This window comes from Dipodomys spectabilis, unplaced genomic scaffold (genome assembly GCF_019054845.1).
Source record: "Dipodomys spectabilis isolate Male_0828 unplaced genomic scaffold, ASM1905484v1 ptg000069l, whole genome shotgun sequence".
NCBI lineage: Eukaryota > Metazoa > Chordata > Mammalia > Rodentia > Heteromyidae > Dipodomys > Dipodomys spectabilis.
The window spans coordinates 16,864,119-16,884,549 of NW_024870746.1; the positions used below are offsets into that span (position 1 = coordinate 16,864,119).

A 20,431-nucleotide genomic window follows, 5' to 3' on the forward strand; every position below is an offset into this window, starting at 1 on the left:
GATTTCTGAACAGTTCCTCTTGTGTGTTCTTTTCCTAATTAGTGTCTAGTGCTCCTGGTAAGAAGGACTCTCACTGCACCTTTAAATCACCTTGGTAGAGAAATGCTACCTTCAGTATGGCTGAAACTGCCTGAGTCTGACATTTTTATACCAAACTTTATAGCAGCCTCAGTTTTCTTCTCTTTTTTTATTTCATATTCATATATAACATTTTATTGTTGCAGGGATGTTCTGTTGTGGGCAGGATTATGTGAATATGTCAGATACCATATGCTGCTCAGCTTCCAGTGGTGAGTCTAAAGCACATGTTAAAAAGAATGACCCAGTGCCAGTAAAATGCTGTGAGACTGAACTTATTCCAAAGAGCCAGAGATGCTGTAACGGAGTTGGATATCATCCTTTGAAATATGTTTGCTCTGACAAGATTTCAACTGGAATGATGATGAAGGTAATTGATAGAAAACCTCTCAGAGGTGCTGATTTGACAATGGAAAGAGAAATACATTGTTCATAACTATTTTTCTAAAATAGGAATATAAAAACTCCTGTGTGCATTATTCATTTTCACATTACATCCATATTAATACCGAATGAGTCTGCTATGATTGATGTTATTGCAATGAATTCTAAAGGAATTAATAATGATTAGCTGTTCTCTGGGAAGCTTCACCCAGCACTTGAAATGAGCTGGGGATTGAAAGTCTGTGTGCTCAAAGGCCAGCACCGGGCATCATGGACAGCTGTATGGTATCATTTTATGACCCTCTTTAGTGCACAAACCCTAACCCTTCACCTACCTTTGAGAGACACCTGAGTCCCAGTCATTTCACTTACCTGTGTATGGTATTGCCTTTGGGACAGTGCAAGATGAGCAAGTACCTTTGTCAACAACGATCGTAAATAACCATGCATGTTTATACGCTATGATGATTCCCATCCAGCCATGTCATATTTGCAGGCATTAAAGTTATACCACAATCCCAGCAGCCTTGCATTTTAAGAAAAGAATGATGGGTATTTGAAAAACACCTTCTCATGCTCTGGAGTAACTTGTCCATATCAGGTGGCTCACACTGAATGTCTTCCTCACAGACAGAAGAAGGCCACTTGTGGAAGGAAGCAACCATCTGGTCCCTGCGCAGACATCCTTTAGTTGGATGTGTGAAATCATTCTTAGATATCGATCTTTGATTTCTTAGGACCCTGGCAAGCATTTTCTAGTAATGAGTGATTAAAATGACACATGAGTTTGGTTAAAAATTTTTTTAGGGAAGTAGTAATATTTCTCCACATTGAACCAGATAGTGTTTTCTAGGTTATGTTCAATCTATGAGTCATCATGTGGGCCCTCCCCAGGGACTTCCTCTTCTGCTCCAGGCTGAACTGCTTCTCTATAGGATTTCTACCCTCCTGGCCCAGGAGATGTTCCCTAAGCTGTCAAGTCCGGAATTTCTTCTACCTTTGTTTGTCTCTCTAGGTTCTCGACCTCGTTTCCCTTCTTTTAGAGAAGTATTTTCCTGGGTATAGATGTCCAGAAGGTAAATGTCTACAGAGCATAATATAGGAAATTATTTTTCTATCCTGTGCCCAGATTAAGTTTGGCTAGATAGGTAGTTCAAGGTTAAAAAAATCATTTTCATTTGTAATTTTGGAGCCATTTTTAATCAGTTTGGGGGCATCATTGATATTTAAATTCCTGTTTATTAATAGGCAACTCTGTTACTTATCCTCTGAAAACTGTTTATGATGCTTTATTTATCTTCTTTTTTTAATTTCATGAAATGTGCCTCTGCATGGGTATTATTATTATTGATTATTACTATTATTCATAATGATGTGCTTTGATGGACACATCTGGAGTTTAGGATTATTTTTTGATGATTTGTTTCTGGTCTTATCTCTGTTTTTATGTATTAGATGGGCATTGGTCTTCCTAAACTGATCTAAATTTTTCTTCTTTCTATTCCTTGTTATTGAGGTCATGACTGTCAATCTGGTGAGACATTTCCTGAATTTTGGCTTTCAACCTTTTTTTAATGTCAACTATTTAAAAAAAAAATATTTTAAGGGCTCTTTTCTTTTGGCAACTATGATTTATTCATGGCATTTTACTCTGTTTTTGCTCAATGCTAGTGTTGTACCATTTGAACCACAGCATCACCTCTGGTCTTCTGGTGGTTAATCAGAGATCAAAGTCACATGGACTTTCCTACCCAGGCTGGCTTTGAACCATGATTCTGAAGATCGCAGCCTCCTGAGTAGTTAGGATTACAGGTGTGAGCTACCAGCTCCTGGCTCTGGCATCTTACTCGAGTTTTCTTTCTGGAATATCTCTTTTTATGATCCTGAATGTATGAATTACGCATTGCTTTTTATTACTTATTTGCCTTATTTCTTCGATTGTCTCACTTGCGAATCTGATACTAGTTTACCTTTTTTTCCTTTTATCTTCTTTCTTTTTGCATTGCTTCTGCTGCCACAGAGTCTCTTTATTTTTTTTCATTTGGAAATTTCTTTCTGTTGGAGACTGACTGTAAGTTTGCTGAGCAGAGGCCTCGCCTATCTATCAATGGGGCACAGTCAGATAATCACGTCACCGTATAGTTTGTGTTTGTCAAAGAACCACATTGCCAGGAGCCCTCAACAAAGGTACTTAGCAATCCTTAATGCTCTGTCTCAGAAGTGGATACTATGCCCGTAGCTGCCAGTGTATGAGGAGTCCAAAAGGAAAGGAGTCTGCGGTTCCTGCTGTGTAAAATATAGGCTTGATATTCCCATTCACCATCTTCACTCTCATACCTGGCTTTCTATTTCTTTCCATTTGTTTTCTGAGCTTGACTCATTTTGAAGTATCTTGCCAAATGCAGCTAGTAGCAACACATACACACACACACACACACACACACAGCCCCCCCCCCCACCACACATACACAGTCCTAAAACTCTTATAACCTCATCCCTTGAAGCCATGAACTAAGTAGTTTCATGGCTCACCTAGACAGTAATTCCAGGGCACCAGTTACTTTTCCATGGCAATCCAGCACTCTCCAAGCTTCTCATCCTCTATTTCAATGTTTTTGTCACTCCTATCTAACTACCAAGTCAATGCCACCTGTTTTAGCATTTTGTTTTTGTTATTATGGATAAACTGCTGAGATTTTTTTTTAAATGCTCAAGTATGTAATGGATTTATAGAAAGAAATTTTTCCAGATTTATTGAGATGTAGTTAACAAATAAAATCATACGTATTTAAGGTATTCAACCTGAAGTAGATGCATATACTGGGAAATGATCACAATTAAACTATTTGGAATATCCATCATCACACATACTTATCATGTGTTGTTTTTGTTTTTGTTTTTGTTATGTGCTGATCCTGAAGCTTGAACTCTGGACCTGGGTGCTGTCCTTGGGCAATTTTTTGCTCAAAGATAGCACTCCACCATTTGAGACACAGGGCCACTTTTGGCTTTTTTCATGATTAATTGAAGAGTCTCACAGACTTTCCTACCCAAACTGGTTTCTAACCACAATCCTTAGATCTCACCCTCCTGAGTACCTAGGATTACAGGCATGAGCTACTGGTGCCCAGCATCCTGTATTTGTTTTCTTTTTCTGTTTTTTTTTTTTTTTAAGTTTTGTGGTTGCATATTTACAATGCTTAAGGTCTAGCTTCTTAATCATGTTGTAATGATTGTTTCATATTAGTGTGCATTAGGCAGATCCCTTCAAGCACAAACCTAACTCCTTTCCTTCTCGTGATATTTGACACTCAGTCCTCAGATCACAAGGGAAAGGGAAGGGCAGGGACATTTTCAGATACCTGGGTACCAGATCTAGAGTACATCCCTTTCTTTACTTTAGTCCTATCTAATCATGTGGCTCTTCTGATTGCAAATAGGCTTGACTAGCTAATGTTTCCCAGGAGGGTCTTAAAGGAAAAATGTGGATGTCTTTTTTTAGTACATGACCACTCTGTCTACCACATCCATTTTCCTACTTCTAAACATGTTTGAGCAGCCCTGTGTGTGCTGTTTCTCTTCCTATTTCTTCAGATTTCCTGTTGATTTTCTATACTTAAGTTATCCTTTTATTCTCATTTGGGAGGGCTTGTAAGAGGATGTGGAGATAAATATGCATGTTCAATTCACCACGTTTAAACCAAACTCTCAGTATATTTTTCATTAGCAGTATTACTTTGACTCCTTGGAGAGAATAGTTTACCAAATAGTTCACATAGAAATTGATTGATAGAGTTTAATAGTGAAAAACATTTGAAATCCAGTTTGATACTTCTAGAAAGCTAAGTCGATTTTTGCCTTATATAAATATTACCTGTATTTTGAGATGATTCAGCCTTTAATTTTCTCAGATTAGACCAGTTGTCAGTAATTATGAAAAAAAGTCCAGCAATTCACCAAAGAAAAGATTGGTAAATAAATATAAGTAAATATGATGACAACATATGAAAGATATAGATTGTCTAAAAGCAGAAAGTATCATTTCTTATGGATCCAACTTTTCTAACAACGTAGGAAGTACAGATAACAACGTGGAAGTACAGATTTCCAAGTATTATACTCTTCATTTTCTCCAAAATGCCATAAGCATTTTCAAAGTAACAACAACATAAAATAATGAGTATTATTTACTATTTGTAGAGCATTTACAAAGCTTGTTGGATCCAGTACACCTTCCTACTCATAAATTTTACTTGATTTCTCCCCTTTAAGCAGCTGATTCATTCAGGGTATAAGTGACTTGCCCAAATTCACAGTTCAGAATTCACAAAACTAGAATTTTAATTTTAAAAAAATCTCTGTGATTGCAGTGTAAAATCCTCTTCTTCCTCTCTGCCCGTTCTTACCACTGACAGGAAACAGAAGAGTGTGGGATCCTCTGCCCGGTGTCAATGAAAGCCACAGCATTCTGTGGCCAGTGTGACTTCAACTCTACCAGCCATGTTTGTGCTGTGACAAGAGGACCTCGCAGTTCCCCAGGGAAGACATCATCTGAAGAATTATGTTCATCTGCTGAGGAGACTGTTCATTCTGGAAGTGTAGATACATACTCCTTCACAGGTGACAGAATCCAGTGGTCTCTCATGGCTGGGCTAGGGAAGGCGAGTGAAAAACCACTGCAGAATGCTGACTAAGTTCATTCTTCCATCATCCTATCTTAACCTGTTATAAGTTAATTCCATCATACTTTAGGACTGGCTAGTTACAACGTATTTATAAGCATAGTCTGTTTTTGTAGTTAACAAAAATTTTAATTGTTGTAAAGTCTAACTTTAATCAAGGCTGGATCTTACTTGAAATTAAACTTATAGACAGTAAGACATCAGAGACACAGGTTGGTTAACTGATATATTGAGTTAAGTTAGAATGAATATTCCTTCTAAAACAAAGTTTGAATGCACTCATAATTTGCATTGAGTTCAGAGAATGGAGAATGCTACATTTGCAGGCAGAAAGCAAGACAGATCAATGTCAGATTACTGTAAGACCTAGCAGCATTGCTCTGAGATGTAGCTGAACTCAAGCCCAGTATTTACCCAACATGGTCAAGTCTTCTTTGGAACAATAATCTTCATATGTAATTGCAAATAGTACTTTCTAAGCATTCTACTGGATTAGTCCAAAATAATGATTCACCATATAGGTCCAACTGAGTGAAAAACATTATAAAGTTTTAGATTACATCTTAATAATTCTCATGTCTTATTTTTATTATTTTATAATTATTGTATAATGTTTATTATTTGTCCATTTGCATAAGTCCCTACAGAATGTGTTTCTCAGGGTTTTTTTGGTTGTTGTTGTTTATCATTTGTATTTATGTGTTTGTGATTTGTCAGGTAGAGCCAAGTAGAATTTATTTAAGTGACATAATTCAAGAAAACTATCATTAAATAAATGAAACAATGCTTTATTCTATCACCAATCATCACACTGCCTGACTCCACCAATGGAGTGGAGGAATGAAAAAATCCCAGGATACTATGATCAGAGTGAGAAGACTGAAAAAGGAAGAAAGAGTAGAAATAAGGTTGATCAAACATTTAGTCCCCGGTATTGTGCTAGGTATTTCAAATCCTTAGCTTGGTTATCCACTGAGCAATGATCTAAGTATGATCATTTAGCAGATGAGAAAATTGAGTGTCAGATCTATAAAAGGAGATTGCTGTGGTAAGGAAACAGATTCCCATCATGTTATCCTCAAAAAGAACAGATCTGGAAGACTATACACAGTACAACACAAATACAGCTTGTAAAGTTGAAAGTCACACCAGCCACAGTTTGCTGTGACTTTACAGATGTTGGACAAAAAAAAAAAAAAAAAAAGATACCACAGCCTTTGGTTTCCTGTAGGAGGAAGGACAGTTAGAGAGGGAAAGGAAGAAGGAAGGATTTTAAAATTTCCTCTAGGCCAGGTGCTGGTAGCTCATGCCTGTAATCCTACATACTCAGGAGACTGAGATCTGAGTATCTTGGTTCAAACCTGTCCAGGAAGGAAAGTCCATAAGACTCTTACCTCAAATTGACCACCAGAAAACTGCAAGTGGAGCTTAAAGTGATAGAGTACTAGCCTTGAGTGAAAGAGCTCAGGGAAAGCACCTAGGCCTGCGTTCAAGTCCCACAACTGATTAAAAAAATAGAATAAAATTAAAATTTCTTCTAGACCTATTCAAGACAGATTTTGATATCTTGCAAATGAAGACTTTCTTTCACCAGCTTGATTGAAAATCTCAATACATACTGAAGAGAAATTACAGATTTGAATACAATAGAGAATAGCTAGTTTGAAGGGAATTTGAGCCTTAAGAATTTATTTTTAAATGTTTATAAGATTTTGGTATTGATATTTTGGGGGCAGTACTGGAATTTGAACTCTGAGCATTATGCTTATAAGGCAAAATATTCTACCACTTGAGCCATCCTTCTAGCCTTGTTATTAATATCTTGATAGTAGTTTTAAAAAATACAGAGGGCTGGGAAGGTGGCTCAGTGGTAGAGTGCTTGCTTCGCATGCATGAGGCCCTGGATTCGATTCCTCTGCACCACATAAGCAGAAAAAGTTGGAAGTGGCACTGTGGCTCAAGTGGTAGAGCGCTAGCCTTGAGCTGAAGAGCTAAGGGACAGTACCCAGGCCCAGAGTTCAGGCCCCACGACTGACAAAAAAAAAGATAAGAAAACTTAATGGTCTATTTCCTACCACTGCAGATGTGAACCTGGAGCCATACACAATATATGAATACAGAGTTTCTGCCTGGAACAGCTATGGAAGCGGGTTCAGCAGACCCATTCGTGCCCGCACCAAGGAAGATGTCCCTCAAGGAGTAAGAGCCCCTAGATGGAGCAAAATGGGTGATCTTGAAGATGCAATTGTCCTAAACTGGAAGAAACCCATACAACCAAATGGTATTAAGTTTACTCTCAAAACAGGAAATCATCTGACCTTAAATCAATCATGAAATTGAAATAAGTATAATTTTCATTACCTTGGCATTCATCTAACCACTAGATCAGTATGACAGATAAGGGAAACTACTTTGTGCCAAGTAATTGTTCACATTGTAGTATACTGGGCTCTTCACTCATTCTAATTAAAAGAATAATTAAAACGTCCCTGAAACCATCCTATGTCCCACCCATTATTCTTATTTTTTTAATTATCTAAGTAGTTGTACAAAGGAAGCTTCCATGTATTAGATCAGTTTATGAGTTCAAAGCATTTTGATGGGTGTCACCTCTTCCATTGTTCCCCTTACCTCTCCCACCCCCATCCTTTCCATTTTCACATGTGTACATTAAATATTTGCCCATCCTTCCTCTCTCCATTCATCTGCCTCTAATTTCCTTCACCTCCTCCCAAACAACACATGTCTCAGATTCCTGGTATTCATCTTGTTCAACTATGAATTTTTATTTTTGGTCGGTCGTGGGGCTTGAACTCTGGGCTTGGGCGCTGTCCCTACAATCTTCAGCTCAAGGTGAGCACTCTACCGCTTAAGCCACAGCACCACTTCCAGTTTTTTCTAGTGGTTTATTGGAGATAAGGCTTTTATTTTTGCTCAAAGCTCACAGTCTACCACTTGAGCCACAGCTTCACTTCTGACTGGTTAATTGGAGATAAGAGGTTCCTGTCCTGGCTGGCTTTGAACCTAGATCTTCAGATCTCAGCCTCCTGAGTGAGGGACTTATCCTGGCCACATAACCCCAGGTGCATCAGGAAATATCTGGCCCTGGGTAAAGCATTCCGTTCCGGGAAGAGTCTCACGGACTTTCCTGCCCAGGTTGGCTTTGAACCGTAATCCTCAGATCTCAGCCTCCTGAGTAGCTAGGATTACAGGCATGAGCCACTGGTGCCTGGTTGAGTTTGTTGTTTGAAGGAGGTGACCCTGGTCTAGTAATCCATGCCCCATTGAGTGATACACAAGAAAGGCAAAAAACATTTCAATGTTGGAAGTAAATGCGCATGATAGTAAAGAGGAAATAAACTCAAATGGATCCAATTACTTAAGTCAGGAACTCGTCTTCTCCATGATAGTACAATTAAGAACCACTTGAGCATAGCAATATAATAACAAATTAAAAGTGAAAATGTGATAATATCTCATTTCTTCAGAGCACTGAGAGATGTAAGTTATTTTCAAATAACTTATGATACTCAAATACAGATATTTCTCTCTCTCTCTTTTAGGTCCTATCATATACTATAGCCTTCTCCGAAATGGGATTGAACGCTTTCGGGGAACATCATTGAGTTTCTCTGATACAAAGGGAATTCAACCATTCCAGGAATATTCATACCAGCTAAAGGCTTGCACAGTTGCTGGCTGTACCAGCAGTAGCAAGGTAAGGGAAATGTGTCTGCATTCTGCGATGGGAAGTCTGCTGAACCTTGGGGATAAAGGAAGGAGACAGAGGGCTATGTGAACAACTAGGTTATGAAATGGTTTTTGTTTCAATGACAGAAAGCAATGCTCCCTCAAAGAGGTATTAAATGTCCCTGTGTTGCCTTACATTGGTACTAATACTTATGCCCAATAGGAGTCCTTCTTACAAGGGAAAATTGTCAAACACGGTGTGTGTGTGTGTGTGTGTGTGTGTGTGTGTGGTGAGTGTGTGTGCTTCCTGTGCATAGTACTGCAGCCTAAACTGAGAGAATGAGTTCTGTCCCTTAGAATATCCCCACCCCTCAGTCATGGGTCTTGAGCTCCATGCCTGGGCACTGTCCCTGAGCTTTTCTGCTCAAGGCTAGTGCTCTATGACTTTGAGCCACAGTGCTACTTGTGGTTTTCTGGTAGTCAACTGGAGAAAAGAGTCTCATGGCCTTTCCTGCCCTGGCTGTCTTTGAACCATGATCCTCAGGTCTCAGCCTCCTGAATAGCTAGGATTACAGGTGTGAGCCCCTTAGCATTTTTACTCAAGGCTGGTGCTCTACCACTTGAGCCAAAAACCCACCTCTGCACTTCTGCTGGTTCATTGGCACTAAGATTCTCATGGTCTTTCTGTTTGGGCTGGCTTTGAACTTTAATCCTCAGATCTCAGTCTCCTGAGTAGCTAGGATTACAGGCGTGAGCCACCTGTGACCAGCTCAAATACCAATGTCTTATTAATAAAATTAATAAATAAATAAAACCTGGCACCACTGACAACTTCTCTTTCTCACTCTTCTCCTACCAACTATTTTAGGTCATTGCTATTGTCCCAGACAACCCTAGGGTGAGGATTTTGAGGCTGATCCCAATGTGGCTGTGTTGAAAAGTAGCAGGACCTTTAAGAGACATTTATCATGAGGGAGTGCACTCATAGGGGGTGAATAGCCTCTTGTCCCCAGCAAGTGAGTTCTCACTCTCATAAGACTCGCTCCTTGCAGAGGAGGTAGGACAGAGAGATTGCCTCCTTGTCTCTAGTTTATTACACGAGCCCTCTCCCCTCCTCAAAGCAACATGGATCCCTTACTAGATGTAGTCTCCCAATCTAGGCTTTGCAGCTTCCAAAACAATGAACCAAAACTATCAGCCTCTTCTTTATAAGTGACTCCGTCATAGGTACTCTGCTATAGCCACAACAACAGAGAGAACAATAATGTTGGAAGAGTCCCTAATAAAAATCCTAAAACCATACTTCAGCTGAAAAGAAACTTATCTGCTCTTTTTAATTTTTCTATAGTACCCAGGATTGAACTCAAGAGCTTTTGTGCTTGCTAGGCAAGTATTCTACCTATCATTTTTCAGTTGAAAAGAAATGTATCTGCTCTTTTTAATTTTTTTTTTTACAGCACCCAGGATTGAACTCAGCTTTGTGCTTGCTAGGCAAGCAGTCTACCTAGAGCCACATCCCCAGCCCTCTTGCTTTTTGTGTTTTCAAATAGGGTCTCTTGCTAGCTTTTCCTAGGGTGGATTTGGATTACGATCCTCCTCCATCCATCTTTCAGATATCTGCATGACAGACTTAGGCTTCCACACCCAGACCAGTTGTCTGATGATAATAGACCTAAAAAGGTAAAAGAGCTTGGCATAGAAAAAAAAAACATGGCTTCAGGGTTTCTGCAGTGGCTTTGGCCAAAAATAATGAAGACCTAGATTCAAGTTCATGGGGTCAGAATGAAGGATATCACAAAGAAACGGCCAATAGCAGGGGACAAAATCTACAGTACTTGAAAGCCAACTGTATGTAGAAAAGCCAGCTACTGGTACCACATACTTGTAGTACCAGCTACTCAGGAGGCTGAGATGTGAGGACCAGCCTGCGCAGAAAAGTCAATGAGATTCTTAGTCCAATTAACCAGCAAAGGGCCCAAAGTAGAGGTATGTCTAGAGTGGTAGAGTGCCAGCCTGAACAAAAAAGCCAGGAGGGAGCATCAGTTCCTGAAGTTAAGCACCAGTACACGCAAAAGGAAAAAGAAAAACAAAAAGAAAGCTGCACACAGAGAATTAAGAGGAAGGAGCCATAATTATTTTCAACCTATGTGGCTTGAATATTTTGAAGATAATAGTGCCTTTTTGAAAACAAATGAAAGTTTTTTTTAAAAAAGCAATGTATTAAGGAATAATCTCAGACTTTTAAAGTTTTCTAAATAATATTTAGAATAAAGGAGCAAGGAGTAAGATGGTAGAAGCAGATACTCTTTGGCACTTTAAGGATTAATGCCTCTTTAGATGCTAGGTTTTGCTAGAAAGAACTATGCGGGAAGTTGAAATGATAAGTTTAAATATGATTATTAAAGGAGACTCAAAAAAGGGCCCAGCATGGAAAACCTTAGGCAAGAAGTAAATGTAAAAGAAGGAATCTTGTATAAGAAATTAGAAAGAAAGAGAGAGAGAGAAAGAAAAAAGAAACAATTTAGGAGTAAAATAAATGAAGACCCATTTCTCAGAAGCCAATCCTGTCTGTGAGGGACTCCTGGGAGGGAATCCACACAGATTCCAACCCTATTGACTCTCTCTACATGTCTGTGACTACAAGAACAGCATCTTCACACATTTGCAAGAACCAAAGAAAACACTGCCAAACTCACAGGCTATTTTTGCAATTTTGATCAACAGAATCCGCCCTCCCCCAAAACAACTCCAAGCCTAGCCACCCCCCCCCCCCAAATAAGATAAATGGCAGCCAATTGGCTTCACCAAAAGTTAGGGTCCAAACAGTCCTTGAACAATTCCGTGCATTTTGCATAGATATGGCTGATGCCTACCAACTCTCCAAAAGAGAAATAAGGGTAAAATAAGTGAAATCAGAGTGAATTCCATGAATAAACAAAGCCAGAAAGTGGCAGTTTTTAATCCAAACCTCTATTTTGACATTATTGACTCTATCACTGGTTGGTTTTGCCTTTGCTGGCTTCTTACTTGGTACTTTTTCTTTTGAGAACATCCCCGCAAACACTATAAAATCATCTCAACTCAGGTGTCAGAAGAGGAAAGAGTATATAGGAAAAGATGTCCATTTATACTGTTCAAAGCATATTATATGCAAGCAAGTGCAGATGTAGGTTTTGCTCCATATTTACTGGTGCTTAAAGTGTACAAAATCAGGCTGTTAAAATGCAAAGACACTGATAGGCCATATGGAAGAGAGTTATCAGGAGTTCTCTAGGAAGACAGTCTGCCAGCCAGATTTTACTTGTTTAAACTGAGGGCTGCACTCTGCCGTCAAAATTGTTGTTGAACCTGTTGTGATAAATGGTAGTCAGAGACTTATGGAATGTATTCAAGGTCAGATTTCATTGTTTAAATAGGCTGGGAGGGAAAAGAATAAAAATAGGGGATTGTTTCTCCAAGCCCTTGCTAATGATATGCCAGGCCAGACAACAACATTTTAAAACAAAAGTGACATCCTCATTGATCAGGATACCTAGTGTACGATTACAATAAATTGCTGTTTAATTCCTGTGTTTGCAGGTAGTTGCAGGTACTACCCAAGGCATTCCTGAGAGGGTCATGCCGCCAAGTATCACAGCCTCCAGTGCAGAGGCTTTGCATCTGAGCTGGAGGGTCCCCGCGCGGCCCAATGGTGTCATTAAAGAGTACCAGCTCCGGCAGGCCGGGAGAGGCCTCATCTACACTGATGCCACTGACAGGAGGCAGCATACGGTCACAGGTGAAAAAACTCACAACCTACCAGAGAAGGCTGTCACTGTGGCTGGGAGGGGGGGCAGAGCCTCCCAGGGGTGTGTGTTTGATATATGAGGTCACTTCGAAAGGACATGTTCCCTTGACATATGGTCAGGTCCCCACTTATCCATGCTAATAGAAGAGCCCACACTGGCAGCAATAAGCCACAACAGCAGATAACTTCAGAAATAATTTATATTTGGCTTTGATATGCATTATGTGTGGGAATTTTTTTTGGTTGCATCAGTAGTAAGTCTGTTTTTTTTTTTTTTTTTTCCCAAACAAACAGTATGAAGTCTTTTTCATTCCCCAAGGATATACCCTAGAGAATGGGACTTAGGAGAGCCCAAATGGACTGGAAGATAGCTAACAGGCTAGCATTCGTCTAGTTGCTGGAGAATCAACACACAGACCTGGCAAATGGGTTGTGACTGTTAACGTTAGCCATAATTAACAGTCATTGTATTGTTTTTATTATGTATTTGGACATTGTCTATTATAATTAGCCTTAAAGCTATAGTAAAAGGACAGTGTGAGCTTAAGTAATTGTTCATCATGATTACGAATTTAAAAAGCTAACATATTTGATGGCTGTTTCTTGAAATAAGATGCATTTCCTGACTAAACCAGTCTGCAGCAGCTTCTCTGTTATACCACACCGTCTTGCTTGTTTGGTGAGCATAGAGTTGGAACTCTGATATTTTAGTGTTCATTTTTTGCCATGGTATTTCTCCCCAGATTCAATTGCCAGCTGTGAGAAAAGAAAACTGGTCAACCTTGTCCCATGCTGTACTTCTTACTTGTAGAAAAATCCTTAACAAAATGTTTAGGAAGTAAATGAGTTTGTCTCAAATAACTCTTGCAAGTACTTACTATTCATTATCTAGTTCAGATTTTTTTTTTTGGCCAGTCCTGGGGCTTGAACTCAGGGCCTGGGCACTGTCTCTGAGCTACTTTTGCTCAAGGCTAGTGCTCTACCACTTGAGCCACAGCCCCACTTCTGGCTTTTACTGTTTAAGTGGTACTGAGGAATCAAACCCAGGACTTCATGTGTCTTAGGTAAGCACTCTACAACTAAGCCACAATCCCCAGGCCTATCTAGTTCAGGTCACATCAGGAACCACAGACAACATGTTATAAACTTACAGACCTCCTGAATGAATGAAGACCTTCTTTTACACCTTGCAGGATGTGTTAATAACACTAATAATTAAACCTACAAAGAAGTTCAGAAAGATCTAGAAAAAAATGTGCCTATTTTTTGTTTGTTTGTTTAAGGAGATTCAATCTACGATACACAGGTGGCTTGGGATGATTTTTTTTCTTAAATTCTGTAATTTTTCTGACAGGGAAACAAACATTCACTGACTTACTCTCCAATGGTTTTGCAAATGTGCCACCAGCCTGAGAAGATGCTTGATGCACATTTGCATATCGTTGCCTTGTGTTCCTTCGTCAGAGTCCTAAGTGACCAGAGACAATGGAAATGGGAAAATGCTTGACAAGTGATCAAATGATCCAACTGGTTTCTCTTTTTTTACCTCAATAGAAGTAAAAATAATCCCAAGTGAATAGCAAATCTTACCTAGCGTACCTTTACGTAGTGCTGTATCATTCTTTTTCAGTCACAGCTGACACTCTACCATGTGAGCCATGCCTTCCGTTCTGGCTTTTCACTGGTTAATTGGAAATAAAAGTCTTCTGCCCAGGCTGGTGTCTAACCTCTATCCTCAGAGCTCAGCCTTCTGTGTAGCTAAAATTACAGGCATAAACCAGTTCAAACATTTGTTAAAGTGTGACATTCCCTAACGCCTGCAAATCGAAATTAGCTCTAGAATTTCTTAGCACTTTCTGTAACTTTACCCACTCCAAGTACTTAGACTCCTGAGGACCTACGATGCTTTATTATTCATATATATATAGTTATTGTAAAGATACTGTACAGAGGGGTTACAGTTACATGAGCCAGGTAATGAGTCTATTTTCTATGGAGCATTGTTACACCCTCCTTTAATTTTCCCTACCATCTCTTTCCTCCCTACCTCCCCAACTCCTTCCTCCCCTCTCTCACCCCCTCCCACCTTCACCCTTCTCCCCATAAAGTTGGAAAGTTCGTTTTCAACATACTGTCTTGTACATCTCATTGTTACTATGTGATTTTTTCTTGTTTCTTTGTATGTTCTTCCCCCATGGTACAACCCTGTGGTCACTGTATTTGATTCCGGTGTTCTGCATCTTGTATATACATTTTTCTAATTTGGAGAGGGGAAGGGAAATAACAAAATGCTGAAATAAGGATACAGGATGACCCATTGTAACAATGAGATGTACAAGACAGTATGCTTTATTATTCTTTTTTATTTTTATACATTTTTATTGTAAATATACTGTACAGAGGGATTACAGTTACATGAGTAAGGTAATGAGTACTTTTCCTATTAAGCATTGTTGCCTTCTCCTTTGTTTTTCCCCTCCCATCTCTCCCTTCCCCACCTTCCTAATTACTCCCCACTACCCCCAAAGTTGTAAAGTTCACTTTCAACATAGTGTCATGTACATCTCATTGTTACAATGGGTCAACCTGTATCCCTATTTAAGTATTTTGTTTTAAGAACCATTTGCAGTTTAATTCATTTGATTCTCACCATATCCTCCCAAATAAAGGATGGCCTAATTAATACATTGAAAGATGAAGAAGAATGATTATATGTAGTGTATATGCCTGTAAGCCCAACTATTCAGAAGCTAGACATTTGGAAGATTGCGTTTGGGGGTCAAGCAGGGTCAAAAATAAAACTCAAAGTAAGACCTCCATCTGAACCAACAAATAGGGTGTGGTGGTGTGTATTGTAATCCCAGCTGTGTGGGAGTCATAGGGAGGAGGATCATAGCCCAAGACCAGCAAAAAATGTAATACTCTAAATAAAGAAAAAAAAGTAAAGGACAAAAAGGTCTGGGGTCATGGCTCAAATGGTAGAATACCCACTTAGTGAGCACAAAGTCCTGAATTCAAACTCTAGTACTACTAAATAAGAAGGAGAAGGAGGAAGACAAAGAAAAAGATGAAGAAGAAATGAAAAGAAGAAGAAAGTAAGAAAAGAAAACTGAACCGCTTAGGATGCCCATGGAACTTATTGCCTCCTCTAAGGAAATTTGAATAGTGTTAAACTATAATTACAATAATAGTCCACTGAGCACATTAAGAAAAAATATCACTGTTTGGAACATGCTCTAGGCAGCCAGGAAGATGGACAAGTAAAGATTACTCTGTGAATATGATATCTTGGATGCTACAATGGCAGGCTACGCAGGACACAGTGGTGGGAATCTGAAGAATGGTTTAAAAGGAAACAATAGAGTTTGTTCCAACACTGGAGTTCTGAAACCTGAGCTAAGACATATGAAGATTTTGTGTTGTAAAGATTCCACAATAAGCAGATCCAAAGCTCAAAACCATGTTTCATCTGGACTCTGGTTAATTAGATAGCACTGACCTTAAATTATCTATGCACTGGATTGCAGTTTTTACAAACCAGCCTTTATATGCTGGCAGACCAAATTCAATTATAATGTTCAAAACCACAAGATTGATCACCTCATTAATTATAAAATAATTGCAAATTTTTTCTTTACATTCCTTCACTTTCCCCGTCCCTTCCTTTCATTGTCATTTTTAATCAATATGTTCATGTCAGAGAGGAATTTACTTACACACACACACACACACACACACACACACACACACACAGAGAGATATCATCAACTCTTTCATCAGAATAAGCATTTGAAGATTCTTCTCCATACTTTTATGTTTCTTAAAAACATAAAGTGGAAAGAAAAAAAATCCGTTTGAAGCTATTTGATCATTCCCAGTGTTCTGTTTCACATACATTTAGAGAATCGTTCACTTGTACAATACAACCCTAAACAGCGGTTTCTTCGTTTTCTTCATTTCTTTTCTTCCTCCTTTCTTTTCTTTTTAGATGTGCCTCATTGAGCTCAGCTTTACCAAGTCACGGCTTCCCATCCACAGTTCCTCTGGGACAAGAATGGTGCTAGGCATGAGATTATCTAAATCCTTAATCTATATAATGTTACACATTTTATCTGCCAGGGAAAAATTCAGTTCCATGGTTAGCTGACTGACTAAGTACACGCCGGAAGTATTTTACGATGTGAACGACTCTTTTTATTGAGTTCATGGAATGAAGTAAAATAATCAAATTTATTTCCCATTCCATCTCCGATGTTTGATGAAAGAGCTGCCTGAAAAACCCCTCTAGGATAAATGTTTTGATTTTCTCATCATTTCCAAAACCTTGGCATTCCCTAAGCAACAGCACACTAATGAAGCTGTAGCCCATAGTCCTCCCAGAGCCTGAAAAATTCTAGGTCCAGAGGATGACAGCAGGGAAAGCCAGCACCTTGCTTCAGCCCCATTGTCTGCGTGCTTATTTTTAATTACCTCCAAGCTTTAGAAACATGATCCCTAAATGCTTTGTGGGAATAGTGGCTGAATGCACTCATCATGCGAAATCCATAAATTGCTTATAATCCTCTCAAGATGTTTTTTTTTTTTTAAAAAAAGCATTAAGTAATTGGAGACAGGAAGTCCTCAGTTAATTATTTAGAGGTGTTATCAATGCTTTAAGTAAACTGAAGCGTTTTCCCTATCTCACTGAGCCCCGTCCCCTTGGGGACAGGAAGAACAGCAGCCGTCATCTTCTCCTATTCGCTAATGCAAACAACGCTCGACAGCTTGTCAATAAAAGACCTTTTCGTATCATTTATTACTAAACACATCCTCCCACCCGTATAGAACAATCTGGATGTCAGCTCTGGCATTGTTTTGCTTTGGGTCACCATGACTTGATACCCCAGCCTTCTAATGTGAGCTTAAGGGTATGGAAGAAATGTAAAAGGATTAACTAAATTATTAAATCCACCAAGAAAATAACGGAATCCATCATGTCCTGTTTCGAAGCAAGCATGAGAAGGGCCTGGGTTTCTCTATCCCCAGGGAACTGTGTTTCCAAAATGATTAACCAAAAGTTGGTCATTGGTGCATTTGACTCAGAAGACGCGCCCGTTAAAATAGCAAAGAGAGACAATTCACCTTCCTTTCCATTCTCATAGAAGTTTGGAAAACGTTTTGTGCTAAATAACATAAACCCTCACAATACTGAGTGTAGGTAGCAGAAAGTGTAATGTTAATCTTGCAGTGAAACACAGCACTTTTAGAAGAACACGGCAACCATGCAATAATATGGGAATTCCTTAGTTAGTTAGTTTCCAGTACTAACATTTAAAACTCCCAGTACTAACATTTAAACTTAGAGCCTCAAGCTTTCTTGGTCTACTTGCTCAGTTGGTAAGCTATCACTTGAGCCAAGACTCCAAATTCAGCCTTTTGCTGACTGGAGGTTAAATCTTGAAGCTGTTTCTCCCTAGGCTGGCTTTGAACAGCCATCCTCTGAAAGGCCTCCTGAATAACAGGCCTTGCAGACATTAGCCACCATAGTGAGCCCTAGGATTTTACTTTTTGGTAACTGTACTCTGTGCTTCTATAGTCTATATTATATTATATATTTTATTATAATATAATATTATATATATTATATACATAATATATATGATATAATATAATATATATTATAATATAATATATCTATATTATTATAATAATATCTACTATAATAGCTTGTCTGTTCCTGTGATGATAAATAAATTTCCTTTAAAACAGAGAAAATAGTTTATTTTTCATAACAGTATCTAAGTGATTATAGCTCAGTAAGTTGTTGGGGGTTTTTAAAGAACAGTCAAAGACATATAATCTCAGACAGGACCACTTATATAGCTGACAAGAACACCATTGCCAAGGGAAAATTCAGGTGCCCTTTTTCAGAACGATTAAGAATGAAGGGATGGGAAGGGGAAACAAAGGAAGAGGCTACAATGCTTGATAAGACATGTACTCATTATCTTGCCCATGTAATTGTAACCCCCCAGTACAGTATTTTCTCAATTAAAAAAAAAAAAAAGAATTTCAGGATGGTAAAACCAGAGCACAGGACCTTAGGCTGCACAGAGTAATTGCAAACCTCTGAAGCTGTCCTCTGGCAATCAGGAGTTCTTGGCAATCTATTGCTTTAACTAAAACAGAGAGGAAGAAAACTCAGGTGGTATTCATATGCTCCAAACAGCACCAGGAATGTTTTCTGTAGTTGTAGGTAGTGCTCTGGATTGCATTCCCTTTCTTCCATCTAATGACTGACCACCAAACCCTGGACTGAGAAATCAGATATGATAATTGACTTTATTTTCATTTTCCCAAACCTGGAGAAAACTAACTCTATGTCTGGCTATTTGAAAAAAATTTAAACTATATATATATATATATATATATATATATATATATATATAAACATAGCACCAACTATTCATCTTCCTTTGTTCTAAACCTGCTACTAATGGGAATAATACTACAGTAAAAACTAATAATCAACAGCCACCTAGATACTACTATTTTAAGAAATGAAAACATTTGCCCTGAAATTCCAGATACCGGTTGTAGCCAGCCCCATTTCTCAGTGATATATGTGCGCATTTGAACACTGTCATAATTTGCTGTCACTGGTTTTGATTTTAGAGATGAAAGAAAGCTCTGCCTGAAGATGCAGAGCAGATCCTCCTTCTGCCACAAGAATGAATTATAAGGAAGAAAGCAATTTATTAAAATATTGCTACTACAGTCAAATGCCAGAACTTTTCCTTAGTTACTATCTGAAGGATAGTTGTAACACTGCTCTGTATTTGGAGACTATCAAAGAAATAGCTCATTTAAGAAGTGCCTCTTAGCCAGACACAGGCAAATCATGTCTAAAATTCCAGCTATTCAGGAGGCTGAGATATGAAAATCCTGGTTCAAAACCAGTCCAGACAGAAAAGCCCATGAGATGCTTATCTCTAATAAAGCACCAAAAAAGCCATCATTGGAGTTGTGGCTCAGGTAGTAGAGCATGAACCTTGATGAAAAAGCTAGAAGATAACACCCAGGCTTTGAGTTCAAGCCCTAGTACCAAGATACTAACATCCCCCCCAAAAAAGATGGATCTTGAGATGGATCTACACTCTATGAAGGAGAGGAGCCCAAGCTATGGCTAGAGTGTCACATGAAATATAGAATTAATGATCCAAATTAGCTTGGAACAAGTAATCCAAACAGAAAGCAATGACATTATCTCACTGGTTCTTATGATTTGGGACACTTCTTCTTGACATATCTGGCTCACAGGATATGTGAACCGAAGTCATAAAGCACCAATAGAGGAAATGGCTGTTCATGGAAGGACTCAATAGAATGGGCTGAATAGAATCAGATATCTCTGGGAATGGATGGTCCCATCCAAAAGCTGAGGACTATACTTAGCATGGCAACTACAGAAATAGTTTTTAGCCAGATGATATAAAAGCGTGCCATAATTTAAGATGTATCACAGATTTCTCTGAAGCAATTCCACGATGCCTTCGTGTGTCAGCTTTGAGAATCTAGATTGTCACTTGTAATCAGGTAAGTTACAGCAGATACCAGTCCTTGCTCTGTACATCACAGACAAGATTGCAGGTGGATGCTACAAGTTTCTGGTAATATCCGTGAGAAAAGATGCTCTGAAGGGCACTAATTAGTGAGGTCAACGACAAGTAAGGGCCAAAGATAATGTCAATATTACAGCAGAGGACCTAAAGAAAACTTTGTGAAGTAACTGGGACCTCTCATAGTAGAACTGATCACTAACCAGGCCTAT

The 20,431-nt window shown here is 38.8% G+C and overlaps 1 protein-coding gene across 1 annotated transcript in view; it reads left to right on the forward strand.

Moving 5' to 3' along the window:
- The window catches only part of Ush2a (usherin), a 635,341-nt gene that overhangs the window by 483,841 nt on the left and 131,069 nt on the right, over positions 1–20,431 (forward strand). Inside the window, exons 50-54 of the mRNA XM_042681986.1 lie at positions 225–448; positions 4,878–5,082; positions 7,228–7,425; positions 8,708–8,862; positions 12,414–12,612. Of these exons, the coding sequence (XP_042537920.1) occupies positions 225–448; positions 4,878–5,082; positions 7,228–7,425; positions 8,708–8,862; positions 12,414–12,612 (981 nt within the window). The remainder of the gene's footprint in view (positions 1–224; positions 449–4,877; positions 5,083–7,227; positions 7,426–8,707; positions 8,863–12,413; positions 12,613–20,431) is intronic.